Source organism: Boleophthalmus pectinirostris, unplaced genomic scaffold, assembly GCF_026225935.1.
Source record: "Boleophthalmus pectinirostris isolate CB_2022bp ecotype Guang Dong unplaced genomic scaffold, ASM2622593v1 HiC_scaffold_19, whole genome shotgun sequence".
Taxonomy (NCBI): Eukaryota; Metazoa; Chordata; class Actinopteri; order Gobiiformes; family Gobiidae; genus Boleophthalmus; species Boleophthalmus pectinirostris.
In genome coordinates, this window is record NW_026571140.1 from 36,394,101 (window position 1) to 36,418,099 (window position 23,999).

Sequence of the window (23,999 nt, forward strand, 5' to 3'; positions counted from 1 at the left end):
TTAAATCAGGAGTAGACCAGGACTAAACCAGGATTAAACTAGGATTAAACCAGGACTAAATCAGGATTAAACTAGGATTAAACCAGGACTAAACCAGAACTAAACCAGGATTAAACCAGGACTAGACCAGGACTAAACCAGAACTAAACCAGGATTAAACCAGGACTAGACCAGGACTAAACCAGGACTAAACCAGGATTAAACCAGGACTAGACCAGGACTAAACCAGGATTAAACCAGGACTAGACCAGGACTAAACCAGGACTAAACCAGAACTAAACCAGGATTAAACCAGGACTAGACCAGGACTAAACCAGGACTAAACCAGGATTAAACTAGGATTAAACCAGGACTAAACCAGGATTAAACCAGGACTAAACCAGAACTAAACCAGGATTAAACCAGGACTAGACCAGGACTAAACCAGGACTAAACTAGGATTAAACCAGGACTAAACCAGGATTAAACCAGGACTAAACCAGAACTAAACCAGGATTAAACCAGGACTACACCAGGACTAAACCAGGACTAAACCAGGACTAAACCAGGATTAAACTAGGACTACATCAGGATTAAACGAGGGCTAAACCAGAGTTAAACCAGGACTAATTTATATTTAAACCAGGACTAAACCAGGACTAAACCAGGACTAAATTTATATTTAAACCAGGACTAACCAGGACTAAACCAGGACAAATTTATATTTAAACCAGGACTAAACCAGGACTTTAAACAGGACTATTAAACAGGACTAAACCAGGACTAAACCAGACTAAACCAGGACTAATTTATATTTAAACCAGGACTAAACCAGGACTGATGTAGGACAAAACCAGGATTTACCAAGGACTAAACTAGATAAATCAGAACTAAACCAAGACTAAACCGAGGCAGAACTGGACCATACTCTGCATTGAACTTCAAATCAGCAGCTTCCTCCTTAAACCAAAAGATTTATGACGGCACATGGAGCGAGGGGGCGTGTCCGTGGTGACGGTTGCCGGGCGACAGGAGGACCATGGATTGGTGCTGCCCCCTGTGGGTTTTTCATTAAAATCGACACAGTTTAGGACTTGGATGGTCCAGTCTCCAGAGCCCTGACCCCGTGACCTCTGGACTGAGTCTGAGCAGAGAGGTCAAGGTCTAAACTAGGTCTAAACCAGAACTAAACCAGGACTAAACCAGGGCTAAACCAGGTCTAAACCAGAACTAAACCAGGACTAAACCAGGACTAAACCAAGATGTGGCTGGACTAGTCTTGAAAGCCTTGACCCCTGTGACCTCTGAGGTGTGTCTTTAATCCATGTTTGGTCCTGGTTTAAGACCGGTTTAGACCTGGTTTAGTCCTAGTTTAGTCCTGGTTTATTCCTGGTTTAGACCTGGTATTTAGTCCTGGTTTAGACCTGGTTTAGACCTGGTTTAGTCCTGGTTTAGTCCTTAGTTTAGTCCTGGTTTAGACCTGGTTTAGTCCTGGTTTAGTCCTTGGTTTAGTCCTGGTTTAGACCTAGTTTAGTCCTGGTTTTAGTCCTGGTTTTAGTCCTGGTTTAGTCCTGGTTTAGACCTAGTTTAGTCCTGGTTTATTCCTGGTTTAGACCTGGTTTAGTCCTGGTTTAGACCTGGTATTTAGACCTGGTTTAGACCTGGTTTAGTCCTGGTTTAGACCTGGTTTAGTCCTGGTTTAGACCTGGTATTTAGACCTGGTTTAGACCTGGTTTAGTCCTGGTTTAGTCCTTGGTTTAGTCCTGGTTTAGACCTAGTTTAGTCCTGGTTTTAGTCCTGGTTTAGTCCTGGTTTAGTCCTGGTTTAGACCTAGTTTAGTCCTGGTTTATTCCTGGTTTAGACCTGGTTTAGTCCTGGTTTAGACCTGGTATTTAGACCTGGTTTAGACCTGGTTTAGTCCTGGTTTTAGACCTGGTTTAGTCCTGGTTTAGACCTGGTATTTAGACCTGGTTTAGACCTGGTTTTAGTCCTGGTTTAGTCCTGGTTTAGTCCTGGTTTAGACCTAGTTTAGTCCTGGTTTAGTCCTGGTTTTAGTCCTGGTTTAAACCTACAAACGGTTTTAATATGAATAACATAATTCTGCATCATTTTGAGTAAAAAATAAAAAAAAAAAAATCTAATATTCCAGTTTTTTACTCTGCTGTCATCGTTCTGTTTGTACTGAAAGTGATTTTTTTTTATTTTTATAAACAGTCTGACACCTTTACCAGTATTTTGGCGCGTCAAGTTGAGTGTACGGCCAATTTTACTCGACAAATTATCAGACAAACAAAGTAGAAAATAAATCTGAAAACAAAATTGTCCGTTCGTTTGTGTTTATTTCTGACCTGAAACATGACGGTGAAGAAAACCACGACGATTGTTGTGGCCACGAAATAATCCTTGGCCTTGACTTGTTCTCCGTCCAACAGCACGACCAGAGCGAACGCCACCGCCCCCCTCAGGCCGCCGTACGACATCACCACCTGGTCGATCTTATCCAGAGGAACCAGACGAAACCGGTTCAACACCCACGTCTGTCCCACCACTCCTGGAAACGAAAGAAGAGAGAGGGAATTTTACTTTTAATTCAAAGGAATAAACAGGACTAAACCAGGACTCTAAACCAGGACTAAACCAGGACTAAACCAGGACTAAACCAGGATAAAACCAGGACTAAACTAGGACAAGAACCAGGACTAAACCAGGACTAAACCAGGACTAAACCAGGACTAAACCAGGACTAAACTAAGGACTAAAACCGGACTAAAAAGGACTAAACCAAGGACTAAACCAGGACTAAAAAGGACTAAACCAGGAAACTAGGAAAACCAGGACTAAACCAGGACTAAACCAGGACTAAACCAGGAGGACTAAACCAGGACAAAAACCAGGACTAAACCAGGAACTAAACCAGGACTAAAACCAGGACTAAACAGGACTAAACCAGGACTAAACCAAGGACTAAACCAGGACTAAACCAGGACTAAACCAGGACTAAACCAGGACTAAACCAGGACTAAACCAAGGACTAAACCAGGACTAAAACTAAACCAGGACTAAAACCAGGACTAAAGGACTAAACCAGGACTAAACCAGGACTAAACCAGGACTAAAAGGACTAAACCAGGACTAAACCACCAGGACTAAACCAGGACTAAACCAGGACTAAACCAGGACTAAACCAGGACTAAACCAGGACTAAACCAGGTCAGGACTAAACCAGGACTAAAAACCAGGACTAAACCAGGACTAAACTAAACCAGGACTAAACCAGGACTAAACCCAGGACTAAACCAGGACTAAACCAGGACTAACCAGGACTAAACCAAGGACTAAACCAGGAACTAAACTAAACCAGGACTAAAACCAGAACTGGACTAAACCAGGACTAAACCAGGACTAAACCAGGACTAAACCAGGACTAAACCAGGACTAAACTAGGACTAAACCAGGACTAACAAAGGTCTAAAAAAAGGCCTAAACCTAGTACTAGACTAGAAGTAAATCAGGGCTGAACTAAACTAAAACTGAACCAGGACTAAACCAGAGCTAAACTAGGAATAAATCAGGACTAAACCTGGACTAAGCCAAAGCTCAACAAGGACCAAACCAGGACCAAACCAGGATCAAGCCAGGAACACCCTGGGCTGAAAACCAGAGAAATACGAGGACATAACCAGGACCAAACCAGGACTAACAAAGGCCTAAACCTAGTGCTAGACCAGAAGTAAATCAGGACTGAACTAAACCAGGACTGAACCAGGACTAAACCAGGATTAAGCTAGGACCCACACAGGGCTGAAGAAGAGCTAAACCAGAGAAAAACCAGGACAAGAACCAGGGCCAAACCTAGTACTAGACTAGAAGTAAATCAGGGCTAAATTAAACTAGGACTGAACCAGGACTGAACCAAGACTGAACTAGGACTGAACTAGGACTATGCCAGGACCCACTCAGGGTTGAACAAGGGCAACCAGGACAGAAGCGGGACCAAACTAGGGCTAAAAGACATGACAGAACCAGAACTGAACCAGGACTAAACCAGGATCTACCCAGGGCTAAAGCAGAGAAAACCCAGGACAGAACCAGGACGAGGTTAAAACAGAGAGAGAAAAGATTATGGGGCCTGATGGAGCATCGTTTAACCTGCTCGGTATTTAATTTAACAAAACTCAAATGTCAAATCTCAGACAAATGCCACAGACCGAAGCTTTCTCTGCACCGGACATGACAGGAATACTGAAACAGGACGGGAATACTGAAACAGGACGGGAATACTGAAACATGACGGGAATACTGAAACATGACGGGAATACTGAAACACGACGGGAATACTGAAACATGACGGGAATAGTGAAACACGACATGAAACACGACGGGAATACTGAAACACGACATGAAACACGACGGGAATACTGAAACACGACGGGAATACTGAAACACAACGGGAAAACTGAAACACGACAGGAATACTGAAACATGACGGGAATACTGAAACACGACATGAAACACGACAGGAATACTGAAACACGACATGAAACACGACGGGAATACTGAAACACGACGGGAATACTGAAACACAACGGGAAAACTGAAACACGACAGGAATACTGAAACACGACAGGAATACTGAAACACGACAGGAATACTGAAACACGACGGGAATACTGAAACACGACATGAAACACGACGGGAATACTGAAACACGACATGAAACACGACGGGAATACTGAAACACGACAGGAATACTGAAACATGACGGGAATACTGAAACACGACATGAAACACGACGGGAATACTGAAACACGACATGAAACACGACGGGAATACTGAAACACGACGGGAATACTGAAACACAACGGGAAAACTGAAACATGACGGGAATACTGAAACATGACGGGAATACTGAAACATGACGGGAATACTGAAACACGAGGGGAATACTGAAACAGGACGGGAATACTGAAACACGAGGGGAATACTGAAACAGGACGGGAATACTGAAACACGAGGGGAATACTGAAACAGGACGGGAAAACTAAAACAAGACATGAAACACGACAGGAATACTGAAACACGACATGAAACACGACGGGAATACTGAAAGACGACGGGAATACTGAAACATGACGGGAATACTGAAACATGACGGGAATACTGAAACACGACGGGAATACTGAAAGACGACGGGAATACTGAAAAACGACGGGAATACTGAAAGACGACGGGAAAACTAAAACAAGACGGGAATACTGAAACATGACGGGAAAACTGAAACATGACAGGAATACTGAAACACTATAGGAATACTGAAAGACGATGGGAATACTGAAAGACGATGGGAATACTGAAAGACGACGGGAATACTGAAACATGACAGGAATACTGAGACGCGACAGGAATACTGAGACGCGACGGGAAAACAAACACGACAGGAATACTGAGACACGACGGGAATACTGAGACACGACGGGAATACTGAGACACGACGGGAATACTGAGACACGACGGGAATACTGAAACACGACGGGAATACTGAGACACGACGGGAATAGTGAGACACAAGAGCAATACTGAAACACAAGAGCAATACTGAAACACAATGGGAATACTGAAACGCGACGGGAATACTGAAACACGAGCAGCTACAAAGTCCAGGGAACTACGAAGACCGAGGATTTCAGTGTGTTTTATATTTAAAAACACCAAAAATCAATAATCAATAATAAACCAGGACCAAACCAGGACTAAACCAGGAATAAACCGGACTAAAATAAGACAAAATCAGGACCAAACCAAGACTAAGCCAAACCTAAACCAGAACTAAACCAGAAACAAATCAACACTAAATCATGACAAAACCAGGACCAAACCAAGACTAAACCAAGACTAAACCAGAACTAAACCAAGACTAAACCAGGCCTAAAACAGGACTTTTAAAACAGGACAAAACCAGAACAAAAATAAGACCTAAACCAGGACTCTATCAGGACTAAAGCGAGACTAAAACAAGAGAAAATCTAACCAACATCACAAAAAACAGAGTCAAACCAAGACTAAGTCAGGCAGGCCTAAACCAAAACTAAACCAGAACCAAACCAGGACTAAAACAGGACTTTTCAAACAGGACAAAACCAAAACAAAAAATAGGACCTAAACCAGGACTAAACCAAGACTAAACAGGACTCAAGCAGGATCAAATCAGAAGTAAACCAAGACTAAACCAGAACTAAAACAGGACTTTTCAAACAGAACAAAACCAGAACAAAAATAGGACTTAAAACAGAACTAAACCAGGATTAAACCCACACTAAAACCAAGACTAAATCAGGAGTAAACCAGGACCAAACCACAACCAAAACAGGACTATTACAAAACCAGGATTTTTCTAACAGAACAAAAGCAGAACAAAAACATGACCTAAACCAGGACTAAACCAAGACTAAAACTAAAATATTAAACTATTTGAAGAGTGACTGACCGACGGCCCTGAAGATGAAGATGAAGATGAGCGTGCAGGAGACCAGCCCCGTGTCCCAGGCCCACTTGGACTTGTCCACGGCGGAGATCCCCAGAAAGATGAAGATGATGGTCTCGGCGATACTGGCCAGAGTCTTCATCGTGTACTTCACCGTGGTGCGAGACTTCTGAGAGATGTTCGCCTCCACGTATTTGTTGGCGCCGATGCCACAGAACGTCATCCTGAGAGAGAAACGAGACTTTTATCAAATTAAATCGTTAAAGTTGAAATAGTTTTTTTTAGATTAGATGGGAATCTGTGTATCATTCGTTCATTCGTTTTTTGATATAAAACCAGAAGTTAGAAAACAAAAAAACGATTTTCTTCATTATTTGTCTCCAAAACCAAAATGAAAAAACTGATAATGATTTGTTTTTTCATTTTCGATTTCATGTTTAAATAAATAATGGCAAAAACAGATAAAGGTCGTTTCCTGTTTTCATCACTTAAACTAGAATGCCAAACTGAACCAGGACTGAACAGGACTGAACCAGGACTGAACCAGGACTGAACCAGGACTGAACCAGGACTGAACTGTTTTCAGTACTGGTCTGGTCTTGGTCTGGTACCGGTTTCAATCACGGTCTGGTCCTGGTCTGGTCCCGGTCTCAGTCCCGATCTGGTCCCAGTCCCAGTCTGGTCCTGGTCTAAGTCCCGGTCTCAGTCAGGGTCTGGTCCTGGTCTGGTCCCGATCTCAGTCCTGGTCCTGTTTTCGGTCTTAATCCTCATCTCAGTTTTGGTTTCAGTCCTGGGCTGATCCCAGTCTCAGTCCTGGTTTCAGTTCTGGTCTGGTCCTGGTCTGGTCCTAGTTTCAGTCCCGGCTTAAGTCCTGGTCTTAGTCCTGGTCTCAGTCCCAGTCTCAGTCCTGGTCTGGTCCCGGTCTGGTCAAGGTCTGGTCCCAGTCTGAGTCCTGGTCTGGTCTCAGTCCTGGGCTGATCCCAGTCTCGGTCCTGGTCTCAGTTCTGATCTAGTCCTGGTCTGGTCCCGGTCTGGTTTTGGTTTGGTCTCGGTCTCAGTCCCGGTCTTGTCCTGGTCTCAGTTTGGGTCCTGGTCACGGTCTGGTCCTGGGCTGAGTCCTGGTCTGGTCTCAGTCCTGGGCTGATCTCAGTCTCGGTCCTGGTCTCAGTCAGGGTCTGGTCCCGGTCTGGTCCCGGTCTCAGTCCTGGTCTCAGCCCCGGTCTGGTCCCGGTCTAGTCTCAGTCTCAGTCCTGGTCTGGTCCTGGTCTCAGTTCTGGTCCTGGTCCCGGTCTCAATACTGGGATGATCCCAGTCTCAGTCCTGGTCTCAGTCCCGGTCCTGGTCCCGGACTTGGTTTGGTCCTGGTTCAGTCCGGCATCACAGTCACTGAAGTCACGTAAACGAGAAACGTCCATTATCTGTTTTTTCCATTTTTCATTTAAACACAAAATCGAAAACTGAAAAAAATAAATAAAATCATTGTCAGTTTTTTCATTTTGGTTTTGGAGCCAAATAATGAAGAAAATAGTTGTTTTTTTTTCATTTTCTTATTTTTGGTTTTATTTTGAAAAACAAAATGAACGATCGATTGGCAGTGAAAAGTGGTATTTAGTGATTTCTTACGATAAAATGGCGGAGAGGGAGAAGAGCTCGGCCGTCAGATAGGCCAGATACACGAGGAGGAAGACGAAGAGCGGCTCGATGATCCGAACCTTTTTAGTGAATCTGGTGATGAAGCCGAGGATCACGGCAAAAAACAGACCCACGAGAGTCCCACCGATACTCACGATCAGGAACGACGCTGACGGACGGAGGGAGAGAGGAGAGGAGAGGAGAGGGGGAGAAGGAGGGAGAGAGAGGAGAAGGGAGAAAGGAAAAGGAAGCGAGGAAGGAGGAGAGAGGGAGAGAAGAAAGGAGATAAAGGAGGGTAGGAGAAGAGAGGAGAGGAGAAGAAAGGGACAGAGAAAGAGGAGGGAGAGAGGAGAGGGAGAGGGAAGGGAGAGAGAGAGGAAGAGGAGGAGAAGAAGGAGACAGAAAGAGAGAGAGAGGGGAGGGAGGAAGGAAGGAGAGATAGAGAGGGAGAGAGGAAAGGGAAGAGAGGAAGGAGGGAGATGGGGAGAAGAATGGAGAGGGGAGGGAGGGAGAGAGAGGAAAGGGAAGAGAGGAAGGAGGGAGAAGAGAGAGAGGGAGAGAAGAAGGAGAGAGGACCGAGAGAGGGAGAGAAGGAGGGAGAGAAAAGGGAAGAGAAGAAGATAAAGGAGGGTAGGAGAAGAGAGGAGAGGAGAAGAAAGGGACAGAGAAAGAGGAGGGAGAGAGAGAGGGAGAGAAGGAGGGAGAGGGAAGGGAGAGAGAGGGAGCGAGAGAGGGAGAGCAGGAGAAGAAGGAGACAGAAAGAGAGAAGGAGGGAGGGAGGGAAGGAGAGATAGAGAGGGAGAGAGGAAAGGGAAGAGAGGAAGGAGGGGAGAGGGGGAGAAGAACGGAGAGGGGAGGGAGGGAGAGAGAGGAAAGGGAAAAGAGGAGGAGAAGAAGGAGAGACAGAGAGAGAGAGAGAGAGAGTAGGACATAGAGGGGGAGAAGGAAAGAAACAGAGAGAAGGAGAGAGGAAGGCAGGAGAGAGGAAAGGGAAGAGAGGAAGGAGGGAGAAGAGAGAGAGGGAGAGAAGGAGGGAGAGAAAAGGGAAGAGAAGGAGATAAAGGAGGGTAGGAGAAGAGAGGAGAGGAGAAGAAAGGGACAGAGAAAGAGGAGGGAGAGAAGGAGGGAGAGGGAAGGGAGAGAGAGGGAGCGAGAGAGGGAGAGGAGGAGAAGAAGGAGACAGAAAGAGAGAGAGAGAAGGAGGGAGGGAGGGAGGGAAGGAGAGATAGAGAGGGAGAGAGGAAAGGGAAGAGAGGGAAAAGAAGGAAGGAGAGACGGAGAGAGGAAAGAGAAGAGAGGATGGAGGGGAGGGGGAGAAGAAGGAGAGAGAGTGAGAGAGAGAGGGAGGGATGGAGAGGTGAGGGAGGGAGGGAGGGAGAGAGGAGGGTAGGAGAGAGGAAAGGGAAGAGAGGAAGGAGGGAGAAGAGGAAGAGAAGGAAGAAGGAGAGAGGACCGAGAGGGGGAGAAGAAGGAGGGAGAGAAAGGGGAGAGAAGGAGGGAGAGGGGAGAGAGAGAGAGAGAGAGAGAGAGAGAAGAAAGAGGGAGAGCGGGGGAAGAGGGAGAAAGAGAGAGAGGGGAGGGATAGAGAGAGAGGAAAGGGAAGAGAGGAAGGAGAAGGGTGAGGAGACAAGAGAGAGAAAGAGAGAGGGAAGGGGAGAGTGAGAGATGGAGTAAGGGAGAGAAGGATTGGCGAGAGACGGAGAAAGGAGGGAGGGAGAAGGGGAGAGAGAGAGAGAGAGAAAGAGTTGGGAGTTGGAAAGGGGGAGGAGAGAGGGGAAGAGAGGGAGAGGAGGAGGGAGAAAGACAGGGAAAGAAACAAGGAACAAGGAGAGAGGGGGAGAGAAGAGAGACGGAGGGAAAAAAAGAGAACACAGGATGGGAAAGTGGAAGAGGAGAGGAAGAGGAAGTGGAAAAGAGGGAGAAGAAGATAAAAGAGGAGTGAGGGAGAGAATGAGAATAAGTTTTAAAGCCATCGTCTGTGCACAGAATCCACAATTTTCAGAAACTTTCTTGATCGTTACGGTGCAATTTTTAACAAAGAATAAACTGTTTTCAATTTAAAATAAAGTCATGCTTTAGAAAATAAGGTAAATAAAAACTAACTTTGACTAAATATGTACAAAATAAACAGAACGAACAGAACAACAACGCAAAAGGACGAGGCTGAAGGGAGGAACAAAAACGCATATTCATTATATTTAGATCAGGCATGTCCAAACTACGGCCCGTGGGCCAAATGCGGCCCTCGAACAAATTTTTCTTGGCCCTCGGGCTTCCAGGTGATTTGGCCCAAATTACCTTGCATCAATTAAAAATGAACTTTTTACAGCGAGTTTTTTTTTTTAAATCTACTTTGATAAAGCCAATATTGAAGATTTAATGTGTGGTTTTGGGGATTTTAGAGTGAATAAGAACTGATGGCTCATTCCAAAGTGTTAAACATGCACATATTTTAATTTTTCACTGTATTGAGCACCAGTCTCCGGCCCTCGATCGTCCCTCTGCTTCATCTGTGTTTAGAAATGTGGCCCTTGATGAAAAAAGTTTGGACACCCCTGATTTAGAGGAACTTTTTGAGATTTTGGAAAATCTTTACTATTTTTATTATTTTTTTTTCTAGTATAAGATAATCCTGTTAATTCAAAAGAAGATAGAGAACAATCCCGTACATTGTCTTACTTGCAAAATGTGAGATTTATTAGGACATACAACATTTCAGGTAAAAAAAATAAAAGAAAAAAAGTATGTATGTCCTAATAAATAAACTCACATTTTGCAAGAAAAACGGAGAGCGGGATTTGTTCTCTCTGCTCCCTCTCGTCCGATCCACTCATTCTTCTAATTCAGTAAGAAAAAAAATAAAAAATTCAGAATGTAGGGTTCAAAAAAGGTTCTTGTGTTTCTTACCAACGCCTTTGAAGTAATCCGCGGTCTGAACGTTCTTCGGTCCCACCTCCACGAACGAGATGTAGACTTTGTACAAAACCTGAAAGAAAAACAACACAACAAAACACAGATAAAATATAAAACTCATGTCCACAAGCCTCAACAAAACTCATCTGAGGAAATCAAGGAAATTATTTGAGTAAATTTGAACAGAACGACATAACTTTACCAGTGGAGGGTCTGATAACGCTGTGAATTCTTTGCATTCGTTCACATTTATTTGCTTTGAAAACATTCTTAAAGTTCCTATATTACGCAAAATTGACTCTTGTGAGCTTTAAGTCGTGTTAGAATCCTGTTACCTCCTCAGAAACAAACCTGGAGCTGTGTTTTGTTTCATTCACACGTGCTGTCTGCATTCCCCAAAGCTCAAAATGCACTGTTCCACTTCATGTAGTTGTTTTCCAGTTAACAGTTTTTACTTTTAGCTCAGTAGAGTTTGGAAATTCCAGATCTGAAATTATCCAAATGATTCTAGTGAAGGTGTAATGGTACGGAAGCCGAGAGGGGTCACAACAAACGCAAACGCCGCAACAAATACAAATGCGACAACACAACAAAAAAATCCAGAACGGAAATGACCGCGGGACTCTATTTTAATGTAGGGCTGGGCCATATGGATCAAAAAATATATCTCGATATATTTTGCTATATCTCGATATACGATATATATCTCGATATATGTTCAAGAAAAAATAACCCCCTAAAACTGAAAACTGCAAAAACAAATCTGCCAAATTCCACAAGGTCTTTTTTTTTTTTATTGAAGTGTAAGAGGTCGACAGTTCATATAGGAACATTTAAGATGACAAAAAACCCTAATTACATAAATAATTTAACCGTAAAATAAAAGAAATAATACATATTTCCTTCTTTTCATTCATAAATAAAACAACTCAACACAAGCTCATCTTTGTATTAACTCTGTTATCCAGACCAGAACCAGAACCATGAGCTCATTTAGCAGAAGAAAAGCTCAGGATGTTCCTTATTTTCAATAGATCCATGTTCCAGCAGTGAGGAGCTCTGAGGTTTAATCCCACAATCCACTGCAGATCAAACCCAACGTTTCCAAACACAATTGTACAAGTGACACCTGCAGCAGATTATTAAATAAAATATTCTGCATAAATAAACTTTACAATATATAAAGCATAACGACTCTAGAGCCACATCAGCCCGTTTGAGATAATAATGTGTTTAATGCAGTTTTGCGCACGTGTGTTTACATTTTACAGAAACAAAACTTAAGCGCATGGCTCATTTGCTTCTTTCAGGCTAAAGGACGCGACTCGGTGGAATATGAGATGTTCTGCTGGTGGTTTTGTCTGTAAATGGTGGAAAAGGTTCGTGGTGCTTGAAGCTTTTCACTGGCACCAACTTCACGGTGATAGTGACGAGTGAAGGAGACACGAGCGAACAAAATCAGGGAGGCGGAGGCGACGAGAGAGAAGATAAACAAGCGAAGCGGCGAAATCTATATTGAATATAAGCATTATATCGATATATACGATATGTCAGAATTCATATCGAGTTTAAAAACCACCCCTATTTTAATGCAAACACTGCAACAAATACAAACGCCACAACACAAACGCAAAAGCCGCAACACATTAAAAAGCCACAACGGAAGTGACCGCAGAACTCTATTTTTCGACAGACCGATCAAGCGGCAAGTGAAGAAGAAGAACTACAACTTGAAAAGTAAAGGAACGGAGAAGTTGGAAACGTAAGTAAAAGTAATGTTTTATCATTATTCGTTTCACAGTCGCACCAGCCAAAACATGCGTAATGAAGAAGAAAAAGCATATATAAGTCGCACTTTTTGGGGAAATGTATTTTATAAAATCAAAGACCAGGAACTGATCTTTCACCTTTAAAGGCAAATTATAGTAATAACAATAGAATAACTGTTAATATGTTAATGTAACATATTAACAGTTATTCAGATAACTATAGCATAAACAACAGAACATAAGTTGTCCCAAGACAAATTTCTCCCATGGGAGACAATAAAAAATTATCTTAGATCTTAAACTCTCACTCCAAATCACTAAATCCACTGAATTTTTCATCCTCAGTGTCACTTCTGCACCTCCGGAGATAAACCATAGATCCATGAGGTAAACAGAGCGCCACTTCTTCTTCTGTGTCGCTGTCGTCAGATTCAACATCAGTTCCAGTTAGAATTATTCTGGCCTTTCTGAATCAGGATGGTTTCAGTGCCATTGAAGTTCAGGCTTTGTCGATTCATCCAGTGACTTCAGGAAAGTTTCATGGTGCACCCTCCCTGTTACCGTGAAACTGTGTTCTCCATCCCTGCTTTCCGCCAGCCAATCGCAAGTTTCTCGCTCAATCCAAACTCTCTTTCTGCTGCTTGATTACAGTTTTCGGCTGAATATTTCACTGTTTGCAGCAGGACAGAGGCTTTTTCTGCAGGAGACATGCGCAGTAGAGTGAAGTGACGGTGGTACAGGGGTAATAGTAGAACTAGATACTGACACACAAGACTAGAGCCTCTCGTGGCTGTCACTGTGAACATTTTAATATACAAGTCGCACCGGAGTATAATATAAGTCGCAATTAAACACCCAAACCATGAAAAAAGTGAGACTTATAGTCCAAAAAATACGGTAAGTATGAAGTGGCCTTTACTGGTCGCAGGTTTGACTCTCCACAGATTAGACCTGTAACTTGGCCTGCAGTACTGTGGAACATTCCAGAAAAAAACTATTAACATCTTCATAAAGACAAATAGGTGGCATAAAAGTCCCATAGTTCATGTTTAACTAGAGCTCTGTGCGTTTTCGATGGAGGTTTGTGCACGAATAAAACCCGATCAAACCAAACCCAGGCACGTTACGGTTAATCGAAATAGTTTTCTGTTTACAGCCAAAGAAAACATGTCACATTTTTAATCTGAATCAAAAGGTCGACAGGCTCAAGCTAAACTATGTCAGTTAGTTTGTGAAAGCAGTGATTTTATAAGAGGCTTAGAGGCAGGTGACCCCAGCCTCAAACATACACAGACCTTAATGAAAACAGAACAGGAGCACGGCTTTCTCTGTAAACAAAACACGGATCAAATACTTTCTTCTTTTCACAGTAACTTATTAAAAAGGTTTGTTCAGGTATAATTACATCTCCTGAATAAAAGACAGAAACATCTAAGACTTTGATTTCATTTCCTGCTGAATATAAAAAAAAAAAAATTACAAAAAGTTATATTTTGTGCAGAGGTGGAAATATCCAATCCAATTCAAAACAGTTTCCAAAGTGCTTCACATAGTACTGCAACATATTACTTTAAAAAGAAAAAATAATAATTTAATAAAGACACTAATAGAAAAAAAAAACAAAAAAACAATAAAATCAATTAACAAAAATAATAAAGTCAATACATAAAAGCAGTACTAAAAAATAAAATAGATAAAAACAATAAATAAATAAATTAATTAAATAATAATAAAATCAATTAACAAAAATAATAAAATCAATAGATAAATGCGGTGCTAAAAACTAAAATAGATAAAAACAATAAATAAATAAATAAATAAAATAATAATAAAATCAATTAACAAAAATAATAAAATCAATAGATAAATGCAGTGCTAAAAAATAAAATAGATAAAAACAATAAATAAATAAATAAGTAAATAAAATAATAACAATAAAATCAATTAACAAAAATAATAAAATCAATACATAAATGCAGTACTAAAAAATAAAATAGATAAAAACAATAAATAAATAAATAAAATAATAACAATAAAATAATTTAACAAAAAGAATGAAATTAATATATAAATGCAGTACTCAAATTAAAATAGATTAAAAACAATAAATAAATAAATTAAATAATAATAAAATCAATTAACAAAAATAATAAAATCAATACATAAATGCGGTACTAAAAAAAAAAAGAAAGATAAAAACAATAAATAAATAAATAAATAAAATAAATAAATAAAATAAAAGACAGAGGGAAAAGTACAGAAATTTTTTAATAATTAAGTAGAAGTGTCTTTATTTTACTTAATTCCTATTAAAGTAAAAGTAAAGGTAAACATCTAAAAATCTACTTGAGTAAGAGTAAAAAAAGTACTTATTTTGAGTAAAAGTGACTTAGTTATTTTTAATTATTTGATGTAAAAAAAGGATGAGTCATAAATCTAATTCAACACAAGTTGTTTTAATCGACATTTACGTGATACAGAATTATACATTATTATACAAATTGCGCTGAATAACTAAAATTTGATTGATAAAGTGTCTGGTTTTTTTTTTTGTAAATATATAATTTTGATGCACTTATAACTAGATAATGGGTTATGTTTTAGAGACGTCTAACTGTACCTCATTTTCGTCTTACCGTGGCTCTTATATTTACAAAATTTGAGTGAGTGAGTTAAAGCCACGGCTCTGATCTGGACACAAAGCTGCAGATTAGATTAGATTAGCTCATTTTCTGAGTGCTGCGCAGGATTACACACTCCAGGTTAATCCACTTGCAATCTAACTGGGTGTAAAAATAGGCGCCACCGTTGGCCTTTTTATCATCTGCCAAAAATTAAATTAATAAAAATACTGCAGTTGGCCTTGTGTCTGATTCACCACAAGACCAAAATGTACACTGTGGAACTTTTCTTTTGCTTATCTTCTCCATCTAGATGTTATTGCTTTGCCTAGAAGGTTCCACAATATGACTTTTAACTTGCCTATCTCCATGGAGACAAGCAGACGACACAACCGGGGCAAGTTACGGGGCAGATCTGTGAAGAGGAGACCCCACTCACAGTGAAAATGAAAAAAATAATAACGTTCCAGTCTAGGTCCAAGTCTATCCCTAAATCTTACTTTAAGTCTAACTCTAAGTCTAATTCTAACTCTTACTCTAAGTCTAACTTTAACTCTATCTCTAAGTCTAAGTCTAACGCTTATTCTAAGTCTTCCTCTAACTAACTATAAGTCTAACTCTAACTAACTATAAGTCTAACTCTAAATCTAACTTTAAGTCTAAATCTAACTCTAAGCCTAACTCTAAGTCTTAGTTTTACTCTAAGTCTAAGAATTACTCGGAGTAAAACTTAGAGTTAGACTTAGAGTTAGTTAGAGTTAGACTTGGAGCTCAACTTAGATCTAGACTTAAAGTCTAAGTATTACTCTAAGTCTAAGTCGAGCTCTAAGTCTAACTCTAACTAACTCTAAGTCTAACTCTAACTCTAAGTCAAAGTTTTACTCTGAGTCGGCATATTACTCTAAGTCTAGGTCTAAGTCTAGCTCTACGTCTAACTCTAACTAAGTTTAACGCTAAGTCTAAATCTAACTCTAAGTTTAGCTCTAAGTCTAACTCTAACTAACTCTATGTTTAATTCTAACTCTAAATCTAACCCTCAGTCTATCCCTAAGTCTATCTCTAACTCTAAATCTAAGTCTAACTCTAGCTCTAGATCTAAGTCTAAGTCTATGTCTAACTCTAACTCTGTTTAACGCTAAGTCTAAATCTAACTCTAAGTTTAGCTCTAAGTCTAACTCTAACTAACTCTATGTTTAATTCTAACTCTCAATCTAACTCTCAGTCTATCCCTAAGTCTATCTCTAACTCTAAATCTAAGTCTAACTCTAGCTCTAGATCTAAGTCTAAGTCTATGTCTAACTCTAACTCTATGTCTAAGTCTAAGTCTAGCTCTAAGTCTGTTATTTTGCAGTACATGTTTTTTGATGCAGCTGTTTTCATGTTCTCTGTTCTCTGAGTCATAATTAGATCTTTCCTAAATGATTCATCTCTTCTTCTTCTTCTTCTGCTGCTCTGTCTGCTAACCTGGCCTTTATCTGCCCTTTTACGACCCCGTCTGGTTGCTGTGGAAACACTTCCTGCCCGAGCGTGCGGCGCGGTCACGTGACCCGCGCGCTCCTCACCACGGTGACGGCGTCGTTGACCAGAGACTCTCCGAAGACGATGATGAAGAGGGTGTCGTTCACGTGCACTTCCTCGAAAACCGCCAGCACGGCCACGGGGTCCACGGCCGAGATCAGAGCGCCGAACAACAGGAAGTCCATCAGATCGGCCTGGACCTTCTCATCTGTCATTAACAAAACAAAAAAAAAGGGAGGGGAGACAGAAGAATGAAGAGTCACACGTTTAAATCATTTCATTTTGTCAACATAAAAAGTTTTGTCTTTCTTAAATTTACTCACAAAGAGAAGAGAGAAAAAAACTTTTACTCAAGAGAGAGTTGAACCCTGAGGAAGAGAGGAGGAGGAGGGAGGAGAGGAAGGGAAGAGGAGAGGAGAGAGTAGGAGAGAGGAGAGAAAACGAGGAGGAGGGAGGGAAGAGCGAAGAGGAAGAGAGAGAGGAGGAGAGGAGAGGAGGAGAGGAAGAAGAGAGGAGAGGAGAGGAAGAGAGGAGGAGGAGGGAGGAGAGGAGGAGGGGAAAAGAGAGAGGAGGGAGGAGAGGAGGAGGGAGGAGAGGAAGAAAGGAGAGAAGAAGAGAGAGAGGAGGGAGGGAAGAAACGAGGAGGAAGGAGAGGAAGAGAGACAGTAGAGAAGAGAAGAGGAGGGAGGAGAGAAGAGAGACAGTAGAGAAGAGAAGAGGAGGGAGGAGAGGAAGAGACGAGTAGTGAGGGAAGAGAGGCAAGGATATTTGAAGTTACTCATTAATTTTTAAAAAAAGGAGGAGGGAGGGAAGAGAGGAGGAGAGGAAGAGAGAAAGGTGAATATCAAAGAGACAAGCCTCCATGTAGCTGCACATGTAGTGGCAGAATGTAAACACACACAAATTGTACAAACTCACTCGTACACAGCCCTGCACCGAACTAAACGCCTCATACCAAAAAGGTTCGGCAAGAATACAGATACTGTTACACCCCTGAACAAAACCAAAGGTTAGTTGGAGGTCCTCCTATGAATGACTCCTATGCACTTTCAGTCATGTTCTAATGATGTTACCTCCTCTAAAACAGACCTGGAGTTGTGTTTTGTTTCATTCACACATGTTTGAGTCTCACTTTATTATTAGTCTGTCTACATCTTCAAAACCCCGTTTACACTGAAACGAATCCGCGTATCACCATATCACCGTATCAGAAATGATCTGCGTCCAGACACGTCGTTTCTGTGTCCGCAATCCTTCCCTATCCACACAGTTTTGAGCATATTTGTTTACGTTTTAAAGAAACGAAACTTTTTTTTAAAAGTGTTCTTCCTGTGACAGAGGGGTGTTCTGCTGATGGTGAGTCTGTTCTGTGCTTCTGTCATGTTCAGGATGGTTCATGTTAAACTTTTCAGAGATTATACATCGTACACACAGACCGTTTATATGAATGGACATATATTCTAGCCTCTTAGCATTTTGGCAGTGAATTAATTCACAGCCCACAGACCTACATCAGAGTATCAGCGTTTTCAGGAGTCCACACGGTGCTGGATCAGATCTTCACTCAGATGAATTCATGGGAGCTGGCGGCACCAGATCGTTCCGTTTCTGGAGTCGTTTTCCATCGGATTAGTGTGGGCGAACACTGCATCCACAACGAAAACGACTCAAATACGTACAAGTGTGGATGGTGCCCAAAGCTCAAATGCTCGGCTCCACCTTGTGATGTCATGTAGTGTGACATTGTGTACATTTTACCTTTAGTTCAGTAGAGGTCGGCAATTCCAGAGCTGAAATTATCCAAATGATTCAAGTGAAGATGTAAAGAGTTTAAAATACAGTGGAGCACTTCCTGTATCACCACATGACATCACAGGGTGGAATGGAGTGTTTTCAGTTTGAGAGAAGAACTCAGCCAATATATGCAGGATTTGTGTCTTAAACGTGTGAATGAAACAAAACACAACTCAAGTACATTAGAAAATAGCGTAATATGTGCCCTTTAATAATAATCTTGAGTATTCTTTGTGTAACATTGAGTGAACGGACTGACCTATGACATTGAGCACTTTGGCGGCGTACAGAGAGAATCCGGTGCAGAAGGCGTTCCACAGAGTCCCGACCACGGCGTACGTCAAAATGGCGCCCAGATTATCGAAGAAGAGTCTGGCGGGCATGAAGTACCCGGCATCCCCCACTATGGTCGGCAGCAGGAAGAGGAAGAAGAGGGCGGGTTCTAACTGGTACAGCTGCTTCTTATTGGCGATGAGCACGATCCCGCCCAACACCAGACCCAGCAGGATCAGCATGCAGCTCTCCGGGACCACGGTGGTGAAGCGCTGGGAGAAGTGGAAAACTGCAAGGAAAAAAAGGAGAACATGTTAAGTATTTGTGAATAGGCAGGATACGTCACTACAGAGAAATACTGCGATAAACGATAATATTGAAACTACTTAAAAGCACTGACACAATAAAAATAAATCTGAATCCCAGTAAGTAGTGGGACAACAGAAGCTCTGTTAGTGTTTGTGCAATGATCCACAGGTTGGAGGTTCAAATTCTGCTCTTGACATGAACATCATTGATGGAGAGGTCAGATCCAGTGACCCGCAGGTTGGCTCCTACAGATGAATGCTGTCATTGTGTCCTTGGGCAACACACTGAACCCCCCTCGTCCCCAGTGTCTGTGTACACTGGTGTGTGAATGTGTGTGAATGGGTGACTGGTCTTGATGTAAAGAGCTTTGAGCCTTGAAGGTGACTCAACATGAGTAAAATTATCTACTAATGCAGGAGTCATCAAACTAAGGCCCGCGGGCCGACTCTGGTCCTCCAGCCCCTCTGCCCCCACCACTTGGAACTGGCTCTATGAGGTAATACTCAAAAGTTGTCATGGTTTATATTTTTAAATGACTTTTTGGCAAATAATAACATGTCTGCATCTTGGATTTTGTTGATTTTTTTTCAATATATGTATATTTAAATTTTCGTCACATGACAAACTCGAGATCAGACAGTGACAGTCACTGTGCATGTGCAGAGTTCTGTAGTGCAGTTACGGACAGCAAGATGGTGAGTGTTAAAGTTCAAAAAGTTGATAGAAAGTGCAGTTTTCAAAGAAAAGTGAACGACTGATTATTTTTTTGTTCAGTGTAAATGGCTCCTGTGGCACAGTGGCTGAGTGGCTAGCACTCACAACAAGAAGGTTCTGGGTTCGATCCCCAGGTCGCCTGGGCTTTTTTGTGTGGAATTTGCATGTGTCTCCCTGTGTCTGGATGGGTTTCCTCTGGGTGCTCTGGTTTCCCCCATCAACCCAAAACATGCTACAGGTTTCCAGGAAGCACAGTTGATAGCCAAGGTCATTTACAATACACAATCAATCAATCAATCAATGAACCTGCTCAGGGACTACAGGGGGAAATTAGCACTGATGCTACAACCTGATGTACAAAGCATCTTTCCTGTTAAGGTTAATGTAAATATTGTGTGCTGTCCCTGTCTCAAATAAATAAATAACATAAATAATAAGGACCATGCAGTATCTCTGCTATGTAAAGAAAGTGTGGCACTTTCCAAAGAACATAATCTGCATCGTCAGGGTCGTACAATTCTATTATACGACCGACCCGACCCCGGCCTCCATCACAGTCAGGAGTGATAATGTGGCCCCCAGAGAAAAAAGTTTGGTGACCCCTGTACTAATGGAATAAGTGTGTGCAACCTTTGATTTTGTTTCTTATTTTAAGTGCAAAAAGTTGTTGTTTTTCTTATCTTCATTGTGGCAAGACGTATTTTCATATTTTAACGACAAAACGTCTTGTTCCACTGGCAGATCATTTTACTTGTCAAGTGAAATTTACTCAAATCATGATGAAACTTTCTTAATTCAACTCATCTTAACTTGGTTAGACTTTAGTTTTTGAACGAAAAGTCAATGTGGTAATTATTATGACAGGCGCACTTTTAAATACAACCAGGAAGATTAATTAAAACAGTATTTGGGAACATCTCAAAACAAATTATAATTCTGGCAACCGGAGAAACGTTTTGGAGTGAATAGATTTGGTTGATTTGATCTCCTCTTGAAAATTCTTTTATCAGTCAGAACAAAATCTACTCCTTTACCTCAAATAAATACAAACATACATACTTTATTTTGTTTTTATCGAACATGATGCAAACTGCCAATCATTTCTCTGATCTATTAAACCGTCTGCCAATCACTCTCATTGGAAATTTAGACTTAGACAAACTTTATTGATCCACAGTTAATATTATTTGGACACAGTAACTCACACATCACAATATAAAATAATAACAAAGAGTAAAAATATAAAGATTAGTTTAGTCCTGGTTTAGTCCTGATGTAGTTCTAGTTTAGTTTATGGTTAGTCCTGGTTTAGTCCTGGTTTAGTCTTAGTTTAATCCTGGTTTAGTTCTGGTTTAGACCTGATGCAGTCCTGGTTTAGTCTTAGTTTAGTTTTGGTTTAGTCTTTGTTTAGTCCTGGTTTAGTATTAGTGTAGTCCTGGTTTAGACCTGGTTTAATCTTAGTTTAGTCCTGGTTTAGTTCTGGTTTAGACCTGATGTAGTCCTGGTTTAGTCTTAGTTTAGTCCTGGTTTAGTCTTAGTTTAGTCTTTGTTTAGTCCTGGTTTAGTCTTAGTTTAGTCCTGGTTTAGTCTTAGTTTAGTCTTAGTTTAGTCCTGGTTTAGTTCTGGTTTAGACCTGATGTAGTCCTGGTTTAGTCTTAGTTTAGTCCTGGTTTAGTCTTAGTTTAGTCTTTGTTTAGACCTGGTTTAGTCTTAGTTTAAATCCTGGTTTAGTCTTAGTTTAGTCCTGGTTTAGTCTTTGTTTAGTCCTGGTTTAGTCTTAGTGTAGTCCTGGTTTAGACCTGGTTTAGTCTTAGTTTAGTCTGGTTTAGTTTTGGTTTAGAATTAGTCCTGGTTTAGTCTTAGTTTAGTCCTGGTTTAGTCTTAGTTTAGTCTTAGTTTAGTCCTGGTTTAGTTCTGGTTTAGACCTGATGTAGTCCTGGTTTAGTCTTAGTTTAGTCCTGGTTTAGTCTTAGTGTAGTTCTGGTTTAGTCTTAGTTTATTCCTGGTTTAATCTTAGTTTAGTCCTGGTTTAGTTCTGGTTTAGACCTAATGTTGTCCTGGTTTAGTCCTGGTTTAGTCTTTGTTTAATCCTGCTTTAGTCTTAGTTTAGTCCTGGTTTAGTCTTAGTTTAGTCCTGGTTTAGTCTTAGTTTAGTCCTGGTTTAGTCTTAGTTTAGTCCTGGTTTAGTCTTTGTTTAGTCCTGGTTTAGTCCTTGTTTAGTCCTGGTTTAGTCTTAGTTTAGTCCTGGTTTAGTCTTTGTTTAGTCCTGGTTTAGTCTTTGTTTAGTCCTGGTTTAGTCTTAGTTTAGTCCTGGTTTAGTCTTTGTTTAGTCCTGGTTTAGACCTGGTTTAGTCTTAGTTTAGTCCTGGTTTAGTTCTGGTTTAGACCTAATGTTGTCCTGGTTTAGTCCTGGTTTAGTCTTTGTTTAGTCTTAGTTTAGACCTGGTTTAGTCTTTGTTTAGTCCTGGTTTAGTCCTGGTTTAAACTGACAGACAGATACAAGAATCTCATTTCTGAACAGGTTTGTACAGATTTTAACTTCAGGATGAGCAGGTTTTACGCAGAATAAAACTGGATATTTTGTCGTTTGTGGGGGAAATTACAGCACTTCAAACGATTTGCGATTTGCTATTGTGTCCTTTCAAACTGTGAAAAAAAAAAACAACAACACAAAACCCTCGTGTAAACACAAAAGACCAGACTTCACCCTGCTCGGTGTTAAATTACTTTATACGTTCGTCACACAGAGAGAAACGGGGTCAGAGCTTTGTGGTGTTTTCTGCAGGTGCGAGGAGCCGAGAAAAAAATGTGCAACTAAAAATATCAGTCGCAGGTACAGTACACAGAAAAAATGAGCTTTAAAGGCGCATTGTGGAACTTTTCTGGTGTTACAATGAGTTTAAGAGAAAATTTTATTGCGATTTTTCTGGCAGTTATTGTGATTTTGGTTTTATCCACGATTTTTTTTTTTTCAAATCAAGTTTCAGTGCACGTGAACATTTGCAAATATTATGATTTAGTCCTGGTTTAGACCTGATGTAGTCTTGGTTTAGTCTTAGTTTAGTCCTGGTGAAGACCTGATTTAGTCCTGGTTTAGTCTTCGCTTAGTCCTGTTTATTCTGGTTTAGACCTGATGTAGTCCTGGTTTAGTTCTAGTTTAGACCTGATGTAGTCCTGTTTTAGTCTTAATTTAGTCCTGGTTCAGTCTTGATGTTGACCTGGTTTAGTCTTAGCTTAGTCCTGGTTTAGTTCTGATTTAGACCTGATGTAGTCCTGGTTTAGTCTTAGTTTAGTCCTGGTTTAGACCTGCTGTAGTCCTGGTTTAGTCTTAGTTAAGTCCCGGTTTAGACCTGATGTAGTCCTGGTTTAGTCTTAGTTTAGTCCTGGTGTAGTTCTGGTTTAGACCTGATGTAGTCCTTGTTTAATCTTAGTTTAGTCTTGATTTAGTCCTGATTTAGTCCTGGTTTAGTCCTGGTTTAGACCTGATGTTGCCCTGGTTTAGTCTTAGTTTAGTTCTAGTTTAGACCTGATGTAGTCCTGGTTTAATCAATCCTGATTTAGACCTGATGTAGTTCAGGTTTAGTCTTAGTTTAGTCCTGGTTTAGACCTGGTTTAGTCCTGGTTTAGTCTTAGTTTAATCCTGGTTTAGTCTTGGTTTAGTCCTGGTTTAGTCTTAGTTTAGTTCTGGTTTAGACCTGATGTAGTCCTGGTTTAGTCCAGATTTAGACCCAGTGTAGTTCTGGTTTAGTCCTGGTTTAGTCTTAGTTTAATCCTGGTTTAGACCTGATGTTTTCCTAGTTTACTCTTAGTTTAGTCCTGGTTTAAGTCTTAGTTAGGACTGATACAGTTCTGGTTTAGTCTTAGTTTAGACCTGGTTTAGTCCTGGTTTAGACCTGAAGTAGTCCTGGTTTAGTCTTAGTTTAGTCTTAGTTAAGTCCTGGTTTAGACCTAATGTAGTCCTGGTTTAGGCTTAGTTTAGTCCTGGTGTAGTTCTGG

The 23,999-nt window shown here is 40.9% G+C and overlaps 1 protein-coding gene across 1 annotated transcript in view; it reads right to left on the reverse strand.

Moving 5' to 3' along the window:
• The window catches only part of slc9a5 (solute carrier family 9 member A5), a 105,362-nt gene that overhangs the window by 21,823 nt on the left and 59,540 nt on the right, over window positions 1–23,999 (reverse strand). The window contains 6 exon segments of the mRNA XM_055154938.1: window positions 2,328–2,530; window positions 6,464–6,684; window positions 8,084–8,261; window positions 11,000–11,078; window positions 16,958–17,121; window positions 18,967–19,269. Coding sequence (XP_055010913.1) covers window positions 2,328–2,530; window positions 6,464–6,684; window positions 8,084–8,261; window positions 11,000–11,078; window positions 16,958–17,121; window positions 18,967–19,269 — 1,148 coding nt within the window.